The sequence below is a fragment of the Sebastes umbrosus genome, chromosome 10, assembly GCF_015220745.1.
Source record: "Sebastes umbrosus isolate fSebUmb1 chromosome 10, fSebUmb1.pri, whole genome shotgun sequence".
In the NCBI taxonomy this organism is placed as follows: Eukaryota; Metazoa; Chordata; class Actinopteri; order Perciformes; family Sebastidae; genus Sebastes; species Sebastes umbrosus.
The window spans coordinates 12,811,350-12,829,646 of NC_051278.1; the positions used below are offsets into that span (position 1 = coordinate 12,811,350).

At 43.0% G+C, this 18,297-nt stretch overlaps 2 protein-coding genes and 2 long non-coding RNA genes across 4 annotated transcripts; 2 read left to right on the forward strand and 2 right to left on the reverse strand.

Moving 5' to 3' along the window:
- Positions 1 to 620: 620 nt before the first annotated feature.
- dnajc12 (DnaJ (Hsp40) homolog, subfamily C, member 12) lies at positions 621 to 3,912 on the forward strand. Its single transcript, XM_037783276.1, has 5 exons — positions 621 to 984; positions 1,679 to 1,757; positions 2,029 to 2,168; positions 2,249 to 2,393; positions 3,457 to 3,912. The coding sequence occupies exons 1-5, from the start codon at positions 907 to 909 to the stop codon at positions 3,537 to 3,539; spliced, it is 525 nt and encodes a 174-aa protein (XP_037639204.1). The 5' UTR covers positions 621 to 906; the 3' UTR covers positions 3,540 to 3,912.
- A 2,192-nt stretch (positions 3,913 to 6,104) lies between these two features.
- Positions 6,105 to 6,691, reverse strand: LOC119495165. The gene is made up of 2 exons (XR_005208376.1): positions 6,389 to 6,691; positions 6,105 to 6,229 (listed from the first exon to the last, which is right to left on the reverse strand). It is a non-coding gene; the product is annotated as an uncharacterized LOC119495165 (long non-coding RNA).
- Positions 6,692 to 7,612: 921 nt separating this feature from the next.
- LOC119495175 lies at positions 7,613 to 8,464 on the reverse strand. The gene is made up of 3 exons (XR_005208380.1): positions 8,439 to 8,464; positions 8,094 to 8,124; positions 7,613 to 7,703 (listed from the first exon to the last, which is right to left on the reverse strand). It is a non-coding gene; the product is annotated as an uncharacterized LOC119495175 (long non-coding RNA).
- A 6,825-nt stretch (positions 8,465 to 15,289) lies between these two features.
- Positions 15,290 to 17,781, forward strand: LOC119496068 (cytochrome c oxidase subunit 5B, mitochondrial). Its single transcript, XM_037783122.1, has 4 exons — positions 15,290 to 15,437; positions 17,246 to 17,316; positions 17,382 to 17,481; positions 17,556 to 17,781. The coding sequence occupies exons 1-4, from the start codon at positions 15,326 to 15,328 to the stop codon at positions 17,666 to 17,668; spliced, it is 396 nt and encodes a 131-aa protein (XP_037639050.1). The 5' UTR covers positions 15,290 to 15,325; the 3' UTR covers positions 17,669 to 17,781.
- The last annotated feature ends 516 nt before the right edge of the window (positions 17,782 to 18,297 follow it).

The window sequence follows — 18,297 nt, forward strand, 5'->3', positions numbered from 1 at the left end:
AAGGGCTTTTATGTAAGAAAGAAACTCAGAATGAAACACATTAAACCTAGGTTTCACTTGACCACGCAAAGTTGTGAGTAAAACGCAGACGTCAAATGTAAATAGCATGTGAGCCATGTCAATAAAATATTTTACAACTTTTGTATTATTTTATATTATAGATTAAGTTACTGGAGTTACCCTGCACTATACTCATTTTTAACAGTCTCTTCTGCACTATATTCACTTTTTTAATAGTCGTGTATCTCAGCTGTTACCCTGCACTATATTCAGTTTTAACAGTTTTTCTTCATCTCCTTGTATTTTTATATCTGGTATTATATCTTTGTACTTTGCACTATTAACTTTTTTACTGCCTTTTTACTAACATGTTTTGCTCTATGGAACTGTGATGCTGGAAACTTGAATTTCCCTCGGGATCAATAAAGTTACTATCTATCTATCTATCTGAACACGTTGATACTCGTTAATTACAACCTTAATGCCTCCTGCAAACTTTTTCCTTTTTCATTAAATCACAAGATATGTAGCCCACTCATCAAACACATGATTTTTTATCACAGAGTAAATGATCCAATGAATGCTCGAAATTACGAGCTGAGTGTGGAGCTTTAGTTTAGACACTTGAATGCAGCATACGTCATATGGTGAAAAGGGACGCGGAATTTTCCCCACAACTCAGGAGAAACCTCCATTGATAATTTTACTATTAGGCAGTTTCTCCATTAATAACTTAATCTGATAAAATAATAACAACATCAAGTTTGTCAGTGAGTGACCCGCAGCAGCAGCAGCAGCAGCAGGGGGAGCCCTTCAGCAACCATTAAAAGGAACATCTGTGATCCAGGAGAGCAGATATTCAAGCTGCTGCGTGACAAGAAACCAGACACATTTCAACAGGTTTTAATGGAGGCTATTTTGAACTGCAAACCAGAGGACTTGGAGGATTACTACGGGTTATTAGGATGTGATGAATTGTCGTCGGTAAGTTCTGAGCAGTGGGTTTATAAGGATCAGCCTATTTGCTGGCTGAAATAAGGGTTGTTTGGATCTACAAACCAAAACATGCTGGTTTTTAAGAGTTCAGAAGTAAAAGATAACGTTGAATGCTGGATGTGGGCCAACGATCAGCAACTTGTAAGTTGTTCAACTATAAGGTTAATACATGATGCATGCTCCAGAGGTTAGTCTGATCCAACAGAGACCTGTTGATGCCTCAGCTAAAGATGTCAGAGGAGTCGTGCGTCATCCACTGTCGGTAAAGCTTGTGTCGTAGTATTTGTACTTGATAATTCTTTCTTCAACATGGGAACATGATAGCAACATCAAAAACGATAATGACAATATCACTTTACATTATAAATGTAGCAACACTAAGAACAATACTTGCGTCATAGGAGCAGTATAATGTATTTGAAGGCCTCAAAATAAACAGATCAATATAATAATATAAAATAGACCTGGTTCAGAAAACCATTGGGTGTATTTCCCTTACATATTCATGATATTGATATTTGTTTGTGTGGCCTCACAGAAATGTGTGTACATGTTAATGTGTTTTACCACAGTGGGTGATTACTGTCCCTTAGAAATAGAAAATAAGTGACTGATTACTGAATTTCAAATATTTAGTTTGGCAAAAGTACATTGTGTTTATTTAATCTTTTTTTCTGTGGAGACTGAACAGATTCTCAATGAATACAAGATCAAAGCCTTGGCATGTCACCCAGACAAACACCTAGACAATCCAAGTGCAGGTAAATATGTGAACCATTGCTTTTATCATTATAAACAGCCAGAAGTGCAAAATGAAGTCAAGGTGAACTCAACTTTTTATTTGAATTAACTTTGTTAATGATTACTTACTTATTTATCCCACAAACAGCTCTTTCTGATGTCTTGACTTCAAATCAAATTATGTTTAATGTAGAGCTTACAACTGCATGCAAAGAATGTTTTTTATTACTCTTAATTTGGTAAGCATACTGTTCCATTTTAGACCCTGATATTTTTTTTCCTTTCTGACAGTGGCAGATTTCCAAAAGCTGCAGGAAGCCAAAGAGGTTTTATGCAATGAAACCAAGAGAAAAAATTATGACCATTGGAGAAGAAGTGGAGTTACTATTCCATTTCATGACTGGCAAGCCTTGAATGACTCTGTTAAAACTGTATGTTTTGACTTTTGAATAGATTTTCCAAAAAATATCACTGAGAACGCCTGGTGATGTATTTGGTCATCTGTTTACAGTCAATGCACTGGGCTGTGAGAAATAAGAAGGAACCAATGTTGGAGGCCTCAAATGCAGAAATGCCTGTCACTTCCCAAGCAGAGGACCTTCAGTCTGAACAAGAAGCATCGAGGATCTCTTCATATGATGCCATGTCATCCGCAGGTGAGTGAATTACGAAATGTTCTCAAAGTAATGGAAAGTATGGAGACCCAATTTATTTTCATGTATGTTGCTTCTAAAGTGCAAAACGCATACAAGCACGTAAGTGGCCAATAATGGCATAGAAATTCTGGTCCTCCACAGTGCCTTGTTTTTGTAGAAGAGTTCACACTGGCTATGCAAAACAGATACCTCTTCCATTCATTTAGTTAGGATATACTTTTTCCCTATAAGGTCACACCATAAAGGCACATTATACTCCGAGGAACACTGGGTGACTAGAAGAAAAACGTAAGTGCCCCTCTGCTGTGACATAGGGCTACTGAATATTAAAAAAGGGGGCCCTTTGGCACTCATATTGAAAAGTGATGCGTTCAAACCCCCCTTTTTTGTGAAGTGTTGTGTTTTCCATTAAAGGCAACCACTTGAACCTAAGTTTGGGAATTGGACCAAAAATCCAGAAAAGTATGAGCAGCTTTTTCCAAACTGGTTTGTTAGTTTTCAGTCATGTCATCTAATTTTCAGCATCAGTTCAGAGGGCCACAGGTGTACCTGCTGCTTTTCTGTTTTAGTTTACTCTGTTTGCTTGTGATACCAACAGACTAATCAGTTCTTGATGGATGGCTATGAGGAACCACAAAGCAGAAACCACGTGCAAAAAATGACAGTTATATAATGCTGCATTTCCATAGTAACTCTTCATCTAACCAGCTCACTATGACTGCTTTTTTTCCCATTCCTCCCTTGACATATGTAAAGCTGGCCATCAACAAAATACACTATAATGTTGCCTGTAGACAAATTTGCAAAGTTAGAAGTCACTTGTAACCTCGGTGGCAAGCAGGATAATGTTTTTCACTAGTATATTGTTATTGTTACAACATCGGTTAAATGATACATCTCTTCTTTATGAAATAAAACAATTATTATAATGTATTCCTGTGTAACCTCAGCAAGTCTAAACTGTTTCCATCCCATTCATTATTACTATGTGCCAACCATGGGTATGTTTTGTTCTCACAGTATTAAATCCTATAAAACTAACTGACTTTTCTCATCATTGCAGGTGATTACTGTCATCGACGTTTTCGTTGGGCCGCTGACTCCCCATCTAGTCTGCTGCAGAAGTTTAGAAATTATGAAATATAAATATATCAACAGTTTAATTTTATATAAATGTTTGTGTTCTGTGTCTTGTCGTCATTGTCCATATTCAGATGGGACCCTGTTAAATGTGGTGTCAATTTTTGTGAATATTGTCTGGCTGTAACTCACCAAACTTCTTCATAAACTGGAAATTGTGAACTCTAAATGTGTCTGTTGCAAGTGTCAAATACAAACAAAATCAGCATATGAGATTATGTAAACAATTTATTTTGTTAGTTTTGCTCATGTGTTAATTATGGTCACAAACACACAAATGAAAATATGATCCTGGATTATACTTGTGTACCTTTCATGCTGTAATGTGTTGCTGTCAAGTTCATGATGTTGGGAACATAAAACTGAAGCATCTTGTGTACATTATTTTGCTTATGTGTATTATTTAATGTCTTCAATGTCATTTTCTTAAGCGGGAGGGTTTTTTATTTTTCAGAAGTAATTCAAAATATCAAGCCAAAGCTGTAATGTAAATGGTCTTAATGGTATGAAGGTTGGCTCCATTCTTCAAATGTTACTCAGTCTCTTATCTTTAATCATCCATAAAGAATGAATGAGATAAGTTAAGATAAGTTAAGGACTGAGGGCAAAAACAAGAAAATAAGTAAAAACAAGATATATTGATTAAAAAGTAGATTAGATCTGGATATTGATCCAGGACAACTGATATGTGTTTTCTCACCTTTTCTACATTCGAGGGTTAAAATAACTCAGCTGTTTAATGAATTACTGTACAGAGCAGTACCTGCAGTAAAAGCCCTGCAGCCAAAATATTACTTCAGTAAAAGTAGCCTCCATAAGTTTTACCAGAAAAATGTCCTTAAAGTATCCAAGGTAAGCATATCTCATTAGGCAGAGAAAATTCTAACTGCATATTATGTTTGGTATATTCAATTCAATTCAAACTTTATTGCAGACTCAAGGTCCAGGTAAGAAAAAAACAACAACAACAATACATTACATATAATACAGGAAGCACTATTAATAGTCATGATTAACAGATATTAAAAATATTAATAAAAATAAAATTGAATATACCAAGCATAATATGCAGTTAGAATTTTCTCTGCTTAATGAGTATGCTTAACTTTGATACTTTAAGGACATTTTTCTGTTAATACTTGTGGAGGTACTGCATTGACTGGTGTGACTGATGGTCATTGCTCCTCTCCACCAGGTGGAGGTGGTGTTGGACACACAAACCCAGCTGGTTTGTGAAGGTTTCCATGTGACTAAAGAGATGTAAATGAATCAGTTGTAAGATGTAAGGATCGTGTGTGTGGTCTCAGTTGTTGGTGTAACAGTAGAAAGAGTGCTAAAAGACTGGGTCCCGCTGTATTACTCAGGCTGCACTACAGCGTCTATTCACAGGCGCGATCCCACTACTGAGCGGCACGGGGGCTTTGGCCTGCTCCGTCTCCGACCTGGGCCGGTGCACCCCTCCTTAGACGACCTGGTGGTCCCGGGCTCCCCCAGGAGCACCATATCGATACCGAACTTAGTGCGGACACCCGATCGGCATAGTCCGCTGCAGCTCAGAACTCCTGAGCTCAAACGCTCCGCCAGCCTCAGCCTCCCAGTGACTTGGATTACAGGCGCGCGCCACCGCACCCGGCGAGGATCTACAGCCGTCATCGGGCTTTTAACTGCTACACATGTGACGTCATCAGGAATGGTGGCCAGCCAGCGACATCTAGTGGCCAAACACTGAAACTGATAAAGTTCATTCACTGAGGCAACATTTTCTTCAGTGACTGCTACAAGCACAGTGTGTATTCCTGTGTTAGAGTGAACTCTGTAGATCAGTGGTGCTTTAAGATTTGACATAAATTATATGATCCATTAATAAAATATGATACACATACAGAGAAAAAAAAAGCTGTGTGCTATTATCTTATTATCACTATCGACATATATATATTATTATTATTATAATATATATATTATAATAATGTATATATAATAACATAATATATTTATAATAATAATAATATATATAATATTTATATAATATAATATATATTATATGTACATTATATAATATATATAATATATGTATATTATATATATATATATATATATATATATATGTCTATGGTGATAATAAGATAATAGCACACAGCTTTTTAAAGATACATGACATGTCGCTCCCTGATGACGTCACATGTGTATCAGTTAAAAGCCCGTTGACGGCAGTAGATCCTCGCCGGGTGCGGTGGCGCGCGCCTGTAATCCAAGTCACTGGGAGGCTGAGGCTGGCGGAGCGTTTGAGCTCAGGAGTTCTGAGCTGCAGCGGACTATGCCGATCGGGTGTCCGCACTAAGTTCGGTATCGATATGGTGCTCCTGGGGGAGCCCGGGACCACCAGGTCGTCTAAGGAGGGGTGCACCGGCCCAGGTCGGAGACGGAGCAGGCCAAAGCCCCCGTGCCGCTCAGTAGTGGGATCGCGCCTGTGAATAGACGCTGTAGTGCAGCCTGAGTAATACAGCGGGACCCAGTCTTTTAGCACTCTTTCTACTGTTACACCAACAACTGAGACCACACACACGATCCTTACATCTTACAACTGATTCATTTACATCTCTTTAGTCACATGGAAACCTTCACAAACCAGCTGGGTTTGTGTGTCCAACACCACCTCCACCTGGAGGAGAGGAGCAATGACCATCAGTCACCACCTCCACCTGGAGGAGAGGAGCAATGACCATCAGTCACCACCTCCACCTGGAGGAGAGGAGCAATGACCATCAGTCACCACCTCCACCTGGAGGAGAGGAGCAATGACCATCAGTCACCACCTCCACCTGGAGGAGAGGAGCAATGACCACCAGTCACACCAAAAAAACACAATTTAATTTTCTCACAAACTGATTATAGATTTCTGGAGTAGAACAAGGACTTTTGCAGTATACTGTAGGGCATAATATTATAAAACCCCAAGTGAATATGCACATTGTCAACTACGTATATTCAATTAGATTTTTTCCCCCACTTTTTTATCTCTGTTTGTTTATTTGTGTGTGTCTAATATCAGCACGTTAATTGGATACCTGCAGTCTTTGTGTGTGTGCTTCCTTCAGATTGTAAAGGTGGTGATGCAAGCCTTTCCTAGCAGCTCCAGATCTAGCCTCTGCCTCCACCCTACAGTTACCATCTCCATCCTCAGTCACAGCCTCCACCTGCAGATTGTGTCAGATATAAACATCCTCAGCCTCTATAACCTCCAGCCTCCACCAGCCACCTGAGGTCACATCCTTCACCCTGCAGCTTCAGTCTCTGCCAACCAGCTCCAGCCTGAAGCCCCACTCTCCACCTCATGACTTCAGCTGCAGCTCCAACCATGGCCTTCAGGTGCAGATGACAAACAGATGCAGTTACAGTCTGTGTTATCTAACCTCATGCGAGCTATACAGCTGCAGATATTTCAGTACTCTATGCATCATTATATGCGACCTGAAGTCTCTGAATAGTGTATCATATTTATTAATGGATCATATAATTTATGTCAAATCTTAAAGCACCACTGATCTACAGAGTTCACTCTAAGACAGGAATACACACTGTGCTTGTAGCAGTCACTGAAGAAAATGTTGCCTCAGTGAATGAACTTTATCAGTTTCAGTGTTTGGCCACTAGATGTCGCTGGCTGGCCGCCATTTCTGATGACGTCACATGTGTAGCAGTTAAAAGCCCGATGACGGCAGTAGATCCTCGCCGGGTGCGGTGGCGCGCGCCTGTAATCCAAGTCACTGGGAGGCTGAGGCTGGCGGAGCGTTTGAGCTCAGGAGTTCTGAGCTGCAGCGGACTATGCCGATCGGGTGTCCGCACTAAGTTCGGTATCGATATGGTGCTCCTGGGGGAGCCCGGGACCACCAGGTCGTCTAAGGAGGGGTGCACCGGCCCAGGTCGGAGACGGAGCAGGCCAAAGCCCCCGTGCCGCTCAGTAGTGGGATCGCGCCTGTGAATAGACGCTGTAGTGCAGCCTGAGTAATACAGCGGGACCCAGTCTTTTAGCACTCTTTCTACTGTTACACCAACAACTGAGACCACACACACGATCCTTACATCTTACAACTGATTCATTTACATCTCTTTAGTCACATGGAAACCTTCACAAACCAGCTGGGTTTGTGTGTCCAACACCACCTCCACCTGGTGGAGAGGAGCAATGACCATCAGTCACCACCTCCACCTGGAGGAGCAATGACCATCAGTCACCACCTCCACCTGGAGGAGAGGAGCAATGACCATCAGTCACCACCTCCACCTGGAGGAGAGGAGCAATGACCATCAGTCACCACCTCCACCTGGAGGAGAGGAGCAATGACCATCAGTCACCACCTCCACCTGGAGGAGAGGAGCAATGACCACCAGTCACCTCCTCCACCTGGAGGAGAGGAGCAATGACCATCAGTCACCACCTCCACCTGGAAGAGAGGAGCAATGACCATCAGTCACCACCTCCACCTGGAGGAGCAATGACCATCAGTCACCACCTCCACCTGGAGGAGAGGAGCAATGACCATCAGTCACCACCTCCACCTGGAGGAGAGGAGCAATGACCATCAGTCACCTCCTCCACCTGGAGGAGAGGAGCAATGACCATCAGTCACCACCTCCACCTGGAAGAGAGGAGCAATGACCATCAGTCACCACCTCCACCTGGAGGAGCAATGACCATCAGTCACCACCTCCACCTGGAGGAGAGGAGCAATGACCATCAGTCACCACCTCCACCTGGAGGAGCAATGACCATCAGTCACCACCTCCACCTGGAGGAGAGGAGCAATGACCATCAGTCACCACCTCCACCTGGAGGAGCAATGACCATCAGTCACCACCTCCACCTGGAGGAGAGGAGCAATGACCATCAGTCACCACCTCCACCTGGAGGAGAGGAGCAATGACCATCAGTTACACCAAAAAAACACAATTTAATTTTCTCACAAACTGATTATAGATTTCTGGAGTAGAACAAGGACTTTTGTAGTATATTGTAGGGCATAATATTATAAAACCCCAAGGGAATATGCACATTGTCAACTACGTATATCCAATTAGATTTTTTCCCCCACTTTTTTTTATCTCTGTTTGTTTATTTGTGTGTGTCTAATATCAGCACGTTAATTGGATACCTGCAGTTTTTTTGTGTGTGCTTCCTTCAGATTGTAAAGGTAGCAATGCAAGCCTTTCCTAGCAGCTCCAGATCTAGCCTCTGCCTCCACCCTACAGTTACCATCTCCATCCTCAGTCACAGCCTCCACCTGCAGATTGTGTCAGATATAAACATCCTCAGCCTCTATAACCTCCAGCCTTCACCAGCCACCTGAGGTCACATCCTTCACCCTGCAGCTTCAGTCTCTGCCAACCAGCTCCAGCCTGAAGCCCCACTCTCCACCTCATGACTTCAGCTGCAGCTCCAACCATGGCCTTCAGCTGCAGATGACAAACAGATGCAGTTACAGTCTGTGTTATCTAACCTCATGCGAGCTATACAGCTGCAGATATTTCAGTACTCTATGCATCATTATATGCGACCTGAAGTCTCTGAATAGTGTATCATATTTATTAATGGATCATATAATTTATGTCAAATCTTAAAGCACCACTGATCTACAGAGTTCACTTTAACACAGGAATACACACTGCTTGTAGCAGTCACTGAAGAAAATGTTGCCTCAGTGAATGAACTTTAGAAAACTGTTAAAATATGGAAAGATATTCTGAGACCTAACTCTAGTCAATGGATTAAAGAGATGTCTTCTAGTCTGGCATTAGAAAAACTGACTTTCATAGTAAGAGGTAAAGTTGAGGATTTTTATATGAAGTGGAAACTTTTTAATAATGTTATTATTGGGGACGTTTGTGAATGTTTGTTCTGTTGTTTCAAAATGAACAAAAAAACAATAAATATAATACTGAGAAAAAGAAAACTGTTAAACGCAGTTTCAGTGTTTTGCCGCTAGATGTCGCTGGCGTGCCGCCATTTCTGATGACGTCACATGTGTAGCAGTTAAAAGCCCGTTGACGGCAGTAGATCCTCGCCGGGTGCGGTGGCGCGCGCCTGTAATCCAAGTCACTGGGAGGCTGAGGCTGGCGGAGCGTTTGAGCTCAGGAGTTCTGAGCTGCAGCGGACTATGCCGATCGGGTGTCCGCACTAAGTTCGGTATCGATATGGTGCTCCTGGGGGAGCCCGGGACCACCAGGTCGTCTAAGGAGGGGTGCACCGGCCCAGGTCGGAGACGGAGCAGGCCAAAGCCCCCGTGCCGCTCAGTAGTGGGATCGCGCCTGTGAATAGACGCTGTAGTGCAGCCTGAGTAATACAGCGGGACCCAGTCTTTTAGCACTCTTTCTACTGTTACACCAACAACTGAGACCACACACACGATCCTTACATCTTACAACTGATTCATTTACATCTCTTTAGTCACATGGAAACCTTCACAAACCAGCTGGGTTTGTGTGTCCAACACCACCTCCACCTGGAGGAGAGGAGCAATGACCATCAGTCACCTCCTCCACCTGGAGGAGTAATGACCATCAGTCACCACCTCCACCTGGAGGAGAGGAGCAATGACCATCAGTCACCACCTCCACCTGGAGGAGCAATGACCATCAGTCACCTCCTCCACCTGGAGGAGAGGAGCAATGACCATCAGTCACCACCTCCACCTGGAGGAGAGGAGCAATGACCATCAGTCACCACCTCCACCTGGAGGAGAGGAGCAATGACCATCAGTCACCTCCTCCACCTGGAGGAGAGGAGCAATGACCATCAGTCACCACCTCCACCTGGAGGAGAGGAGCAATGACCACCAGTCACCACCTCCACCTGGAGGAGAGGAGCAATGACCACCAGTCACCACCTCCACCTGGAGGAGTAATGACCATCAGTCACCACCTCCACCTGGAGGAGAGGAGCAATGACCATCAGTCACCTCCTCCACCTGGAGGAGAGGAGCAATGACCATCAGTCACCTCCTCCACCTGGAGGAGTAATGACCATCAGTCACCACCTCCACCTGGAGGAGAGGAGCAATGACCATCAGTCACCTCCTCCACCTGGAGGAGTAATGACCATCAGTCACCACCTCCACCTGGAGGAGAGGAGCAATGACCATCAGTCACCTCCTCCACCTGGAGGAGCAATGACCATCAGTCACCACCTCCACCTGGAGGAGAGGAGCAATGACCACCAGTCACCACCTCCACCTGGAGGAGAGGAGCAATGACCATCAGTCACCTCCTCCACCTGGAGGAGAGGAGCAATGACCATCAGTCACCACCTCCACCTGGAGGAGAGGAGCAATGACCATCAGTCACCACCTCCACCTGGAGGAGAGGAGCAATGACCATCAGTCACCACCTCCACCTGGAGGAGAGGAGCAATGACCACCAGTCACCACCTCCACCTGGAGGAGAGGAGCAATGACCATCAGTCACCACCTCCACCTGGAGGAGAGGAGCAATGACCATCAGTCACCACCTCCACCTGGAGGAGAGGAGCAATGACCACCAGTCACCTCCTCCACCTGGAGGAGCAATGACCATCAGTCACCACAACCACCTGGTGGAGAGGAGTAATGACCAGCAGTCACACCAGTCACCACAGATGAAGAGGAGTCCCAAACATGTCTGTTTTTCTCTTCATAATAAAGAAAATATGTCCACAATAATTATTCCAGGTGTAAACATCAGGATCACAAACATTTAACAGTCTTAATATTTATATTTTATTTTATCTTATTCTTTTAATCTTCTTAATCATCCATAAATAATGAATGACATAAGTTAAGATAAGTTAAGGACTGAGGGAAAAAAAAAAAAATGTAAAAACAAGATATATTGATTAAAAAGTAGATTAGATCTGTATAGTGTATCCAGGATCTGAAATGAACCTTTTTCCTCACCTGCCACTGTGGCAGGTCACTGAACATTTCTACCGGCCACTCAATGTTTTTGTCTGCCACTTCTGAAATCTAGGTAGAACACTTTAAAATTGTAAACACTGAGGCAGCGGTACCAGACTGAAGAAATATGGAATATATCATGTAACCTTAATCCATGACTATATTTGGTAACACTTCATTTTACAGGTTCGTAAATTTCATGGTAATCAGGTGATAATTAGCAAGTTACATATTTGAAATTCCTTTTGAATTACTGCCAAATTACCCCAATATTTACCAAATATTTACCTCAATTTATTGAAAATTACTTAAGTATAAACAGTATTTAATGATTATATGCTAAAATTGAATTTAATGGTTAAAATAGGGCCCTTAGACTTGAGAAGCGGCTGCTCTTCATCGGAGGTGGAAAACCAAAACTAATAGGAGACACTTCTGATCAGGCACAAATCTCACCATTGTGTGACTTATTGTCTACACAGATGTAACCTGGTAGCTGATGTCATTAATGTCATGATTCAGGGAGTTTATTAAGACATTTTAAAGAAGTTATTTGATAATTATTATCTATTTACCAGCAGACATTGAAATAAAACAAAACAATTAACTTTGTATTCTTTTTCCTGGAAATGTATTAAATTAATTACCAGTTAATGAGAAATAACAGAATATAATTATTAAATAATGTCTATAATAAAGCAATTTTCGATATATGTTGAAATAAATTTCAAATAAGTTACTTGCTAATTATCACCTAATTACAGGGACATGTGTGGACCTGTAAAATGAAGTGCTACCTTATATTTAATTTAGGCTTTAGAATTGATTTAAAAAAAATAATATTTCTTAATAAAACATTCAGGTCACCTGTCATGGTGGCAGGTGAACCGAATGTTTACCACTGATCTACAGAGTTCACTCTAACACAGGAATACACACTGTGCTTGTAGCAGTCACTGAAGAAAATGTTGCCTCAGTGAATGAACTTTATCAGTTTCAGTGTTTGGCCTCTAGATGTCGCTGGCGTGCCGCCGCCATTTCTGATGACGTCACATGTGTAGCAGTTAAAAGCCCGATGACGGCTGTAGATCCTCGCCGGGTGCGGTGGCGCGCGCCTGTAATCCAAGTCACTGGGAGGCTGAGGCTGGCGGAGCGTTTGAGCTCAGGAGTTCTGAGCTGCAGCGGACTATGCCGATCGGGTGTCCGCACTAAGTTCGGTATCGATATGGTGCTCCTGGGGGAGCCCGGGACCACCAGGTCGTCTAAGGAGGGGTGCACCGGCCCAGGTCGGAGACGGAGCAGGCCAAAGCCCCCGTGCCGCTCAGTAGTGGGATCGCGCCTGTGAATAGACGCTGTAGTGCAGCCTGAGTAATACAGCGGGACCCAGTCTTTTAGCACTCTTTCTACTGTTACACCAACAACTGAGACCACACACACGATCCTTACATCTTACAACTGATTCATTTACATCTCTTTAGTCACATGGAAACCTTCACAAACCAGCTGGGTTTGTGTGTCCAACACCACCTCCACCTGGTGGAGAGGAGTAATGACCATCAGTCACCTCCTCCACCTGGAGGAGAGGAGCAATGACCATCAGTCACCACCTCCACCTAGAGGAGAGGAGCAATGACCATCAGTCACCTCCTCCACCTGGTGGAGAGGAGCAATGACCACCAGTCACCACCTCCACCTGGTGGAGAGGAGCAATGACCATCAGTCACCTCCTCCACCTGGAGGAGAGGAGCAATGACCATCAGTCACCTCCTCCACCTGGTGGAGAGGAGCAATGACCACCAGTCACCACCTCCACCTGGTGGAGAGGAGCAATGACCATCAGTCACCTCCTCCACCTGGAGGAGAGGAGCAATGACCATCAGTCACCTCCTCCACCTGGAGGAGAGGAGCAATGACCATCAGTCACCACCTCCACCTGGTGGAGAGGAGCAATGACCATCAGTCACCACCTCCACCTGGAGGAGAGGAGCAATGACCATCAGTCACCACCTCCACCTGGAGAAGAGAAGCAATGACCACCAGTCACCACCTCCACCTGGAGGAGAGGAGCAATGACCACCAGTCACCACCTCCACCTGGAGGAGAGGAGCAATGACCATCAGTCACCACCTCCACCTGGAGAAGAGAAGCAATGACCATCAGTCACCACCTCCACCTGGAGGAGAGGAGCAATGACCACCAGTCACCACCTCCACCTGGAGGAGAGGAGCAATGACCACCAGTCACCACCTCCACCTGGAGGAGAGGAGCAATGACCATCAGTCACCACCTCCACCTGGAGGAGAGGAGCAATGACCACCAGTCACCACCTCCACCTGGAGGAGAGGAGCAATGACCATCAGTCACCACCTCCACCTGGAGGAGAGGAGCAATGACCAGTCGAAAAATGTTGAAAAAATTAAAAAAAGTCATATATAGTATGTCGAAAAAAAAGTCATAGTATAGTGTGTCGAAATCTTTTTTAAAAAGTCATAGTATAGTATGTCGAAAAAAAAGTCAGTCGAAAAATGTTGAAAAAATTAAAAAAAGTCATAGAGTATGCCCAAAAAAAAAAAAGTCATAGTACAGTATGTCCAAAAAAGAAAGTTATGACTTTATTCTCGAAATCTCAGATTGTTTTTTTCCTCAATGTGTCCCTTATACTCCGTCGTAAGATTTAACGACAGTGATTTATTGTTAATCCTTTGCATCTTCTTGTCAACACAATATGGGAAATATAAAGGAAAACACTATTGGGATGTTGTGCTACTTTTCCTTTATGTGTACAAAATAATCCCTAAAAAGTACTCTCTATACATTAAATATTTACACTGAATGTCGTGTATTTGTCATGTTACTATTGCTTGTGGCCAATCATTGACTATACTGCCCTCCCGCGGTGAACACGAGTAACTACATGTCTGTGCACGTTGAACGTTTTATTTTGAAATGATTTACCGGAAGTGTTAGTATACTATAACGGCTACATTGACGCTGCTTTGACTAATTGATCAGTTCCTGGTTGTCACCACCAGAGGGCAGCAAATACTCGTGATTCTAAATACACAGGTCAATTTAATCATCAGTTATTTAACCTGAATAATGTATGAATATGTATGTGTGTGTATGTATATATATTTAAACATTAGCAGCCTCTGGAGGTAGATGTAGTGGAGGTGAGTCTACCTCTGTGTTGTTGCTAGATGTTGACCTGTGTATTTAAAATCACGTGTTTGCTGCCCTCTGGTGGTGACAACCAGGAACTGACAAATTAGTCAAAGTGACGTCAATGCAGCCATTATAGCATACTCCTACTTCCGGTGAATTGTTTCAGAATAAAACGTTCAACGTACACATGTAATATATAGATAGATAGATAGAGAGATAGAGACTTTTGTATAGACTTTTAGAATGTTTTGGTTTTATTATACTATCACTTTTTATGACTTTCTTCCACATTCTATATATTACGACTATATGTGACTTTTTACTACATACTATACAACACACACAATTTATACTGTTATATTTATACTGTTTATATTGTGATATTTCCTAATTCAGAAGTAGGGAAATCAGGAAGTGGACCGTATCCCCCACAAAGTGATTTTTTTTAGGGGAAACAGTTTTGTAAAGTTTCTCTTTCAAAATGTCATCAGAGGTAATTTAAATGTGTAGTAATATTAATCTCACCATTGATTTACCACCTGTTCCTCATGCGCCCTCTGTGCTCAATCTGATTGGCTAGCACAGCAGTGACGTCCCTTGCTCTGATTGGTCCGCCCAGCTGTCACTCAGACGGTTGTCAGGGTTCATCTCAGTCCAGCTGAACGGTTAGTTCACCTGCGAGTGAGAAGTGAGAGCAGAATGGCGGGACGTCTTCTTCTCCTCCGAGCCTGTTCAACAACAACAACAACATTACAGCTCAGGAGCAATGTGGTGGCTCGACCGTTACACCGCGCCATGGCAACTGTGAAAGGTACGAGTCTGCGTTTATTAACCGACGATATTAAGACGTTAAACCGTCAGACAGCCATAGGTCATTTATACAGGCGGAGGGATCTAGACTGGTAGTGAAGCGATAGGTCATGGATATAAGGCGGAGGGATCTAGACTGGTAGTGAGGCGATAGGTCATGGATATAAGGCGGAGGGATCTAGACTGGTAGTGAAGCGGTATATTTATAGTTTACTGCGCAGTTTTGGAGGCTAAAACGAGGTCTGCAGTATGATGATGGTGTTTTATTATGGGAGGATAAATAACAGTGACTCAGTAATGTCTGTTTCCTTTATGTCTTCACCGACATGTCACTACCTTCATGTGACTACAACGTTTGAATCAAATAATCAAGGTCATTTGGACTTTAACTGGTGGAAAGGCCTCTGATAGACCTTCCTCCTCCTCCTCTTCTGGCAGGCGTCTGGTGGGTAGATGCCAGAATCCAGATAGGGGAGGAGCAGGCTGGTGTGGACGTGCAGTTTCACTTGCGCGCGCACGCACACACACACACACACACATACACATACACATACACATACACATACACATACACATACACACACACACACACACACACACACACAGAGTACAACCTGACCTTATGACTCTGAATCATTTAAAGGTCCCATATCATGCTCATTTTCAGGTTTATGTGTGTATTTTCTGTTTCTACTAGAACATGTTTACATGCTTTAAAGGGACTGTTTGTAAGAATCAGAAATGCTGTGGCCGAAACAGCGACACCTGTGGCTGTTAAGTCAACGAAAGTCAGCGTCGGGCTCGAGCTTGTGCTCGCTCTACATAGATATGAACGAGTATCACTCAAAACAGTGAGGAGACACACGTCAGCTAAAACCACAATATCACTCTATATTTCAGCTGCATGGCAGTAATGTTAGCTGACCAGACTAAGATCTCTCCATGAATCAATGCTGATCCTAGTGTTGGCTTTTCCTGCTTCAGCCTCCCGACCGCGGCCGGAGGGAACAGGGGAGACACCAGAGTTTTGGTCGGAGACGATAACGTTTCTCGCTGCAGAGCCCCGTCACTTCACAAGACACGGAAAACCTCTGTTGGTCTGGAGGAGCTGCAGCATTTATTTCTGCACAAACGTCCACTGTACATTCACTAGATGTTCTCAGAGCTATGAAGTATTCTGCAGTGTGTAGTGTGCGCACATGCACTATAAGTTTGCGGTTTTGGTGCTTCCGTGTAGTTTGTGTTGGAGTCTTGTCTGAACAGCGTAGCCACACGCGAGCGCACATATGTGCGCATGGGACACCGACCCGGGTGATTTATACGTGTAAGAAGTTACAAACAGTCCCTTTTAAAAAAAACAGTATTTTCCTCATACTGTCTGCCTGAATATACCTGCATGTACCCTCCGTCTGAAACGCTCCATTTTAGTGCATTTCAACGGAATTGCTTTGCTAGGCAACAGCTTGGGTCCATGTTTACTTCCTGTCAGCTGATGTCATTTACATCCACTGCAAACAGGAAATAAACTGGGACACATTTAGAATGTTTACGTTTAAAACTGTGAATTGGTCTAAATATATTGTATATTTGTGACATCACAAATGGTAAGAAATCCTGACGGCTTGTTTCAAAAGCTAAGTTTCTGAATACGGGCTGTGTGTATTTCTCTGTGGATTGAGTGTTTCGATACTTTCACAGTATTTATGTATCACTTAAACCTGCTTTTTAATATAAAAGACATGAAAATGTCACTTTTTACAATATGGGACCTTTAATGTAAACCTATCCTATATATTGTTTTTTCCCCAGGAATACCAACAGATGATGAGCAGGCCACTGGGCTAGAGCGACGCGCCCTGCAGGCCCTCAAACTGGGAAAGGTAGGCTACTAAACACACAATACTGTGCTTAAACCTTACATGTACTAATTTTCTTCACATTACAGGATCCCTACAGTATGCTGAAGCCCAAGGCATATGCTGGCACAAGGGAGGATCCTCACATTGTGCCAGGCATTGGAACCAAGAGGCTGGTGGGCTGTCTTTGTAAGTGACTGAAAGTAGATGAGTGATCTGTATGAATGTGTACATTACAAACCCATTAATATAATTCTCTGCAGGTGAGGAAGACAACACTGCTATTGTGTGGTTCTGGCTCCACGAGGGAGATGCCCAGCGCTGTCCTTCCTGTGGTTCCCACTATCAGCTGGTCCACCATGACTTGCCCCATTGAAACTAAACACAACCTCTGTACAAACAGGACAATGCCGATATCAATATTTGCCTCCTTCATGGCCATATACTGCAATGTGTGCATATCGTTCATCATTAAAATGTAAACTTGAACAGAACTGTGTTGATGTAAATCTGTTGTCAGGTTTTTAAGTCAAGAAACATCCATCATGCTGTGATGGGCGAGTTCAATTATTAAAGCTAAACTGGGCTACTTTTGGTGATACTACACTCACTGACATGTCATTCAATGAAATGTTTGAATTTCAGTGATCATGTTCATTAACTATTAGCCTTAATTCCCCAAAGATGTTGCAATAAACCAATCAACCAGAAGATCCTACTGTATATAAAGATGTGGTGCCTTCAAATAGGGTCGTGTTTACCGTGTTCACGAGAAGAGTCCATATGAACGCCTCTCCCCTCTTGTGATATCCACGACATCGTAAGTGTAAAGTTTTCGAAAACTCCAAATTCACGAGTTGCGATGTGTTTGTAGACATTGTCAGAAATGGCGGAGGCCATGGAAGTTCATTTTTCGGTACATAAGTGAATATATTGTTATTTTAGTGGTATATTGTTTTTCTTTGTCATTATGCCTTTGCATTAACTGCATTATGTTACCCACTT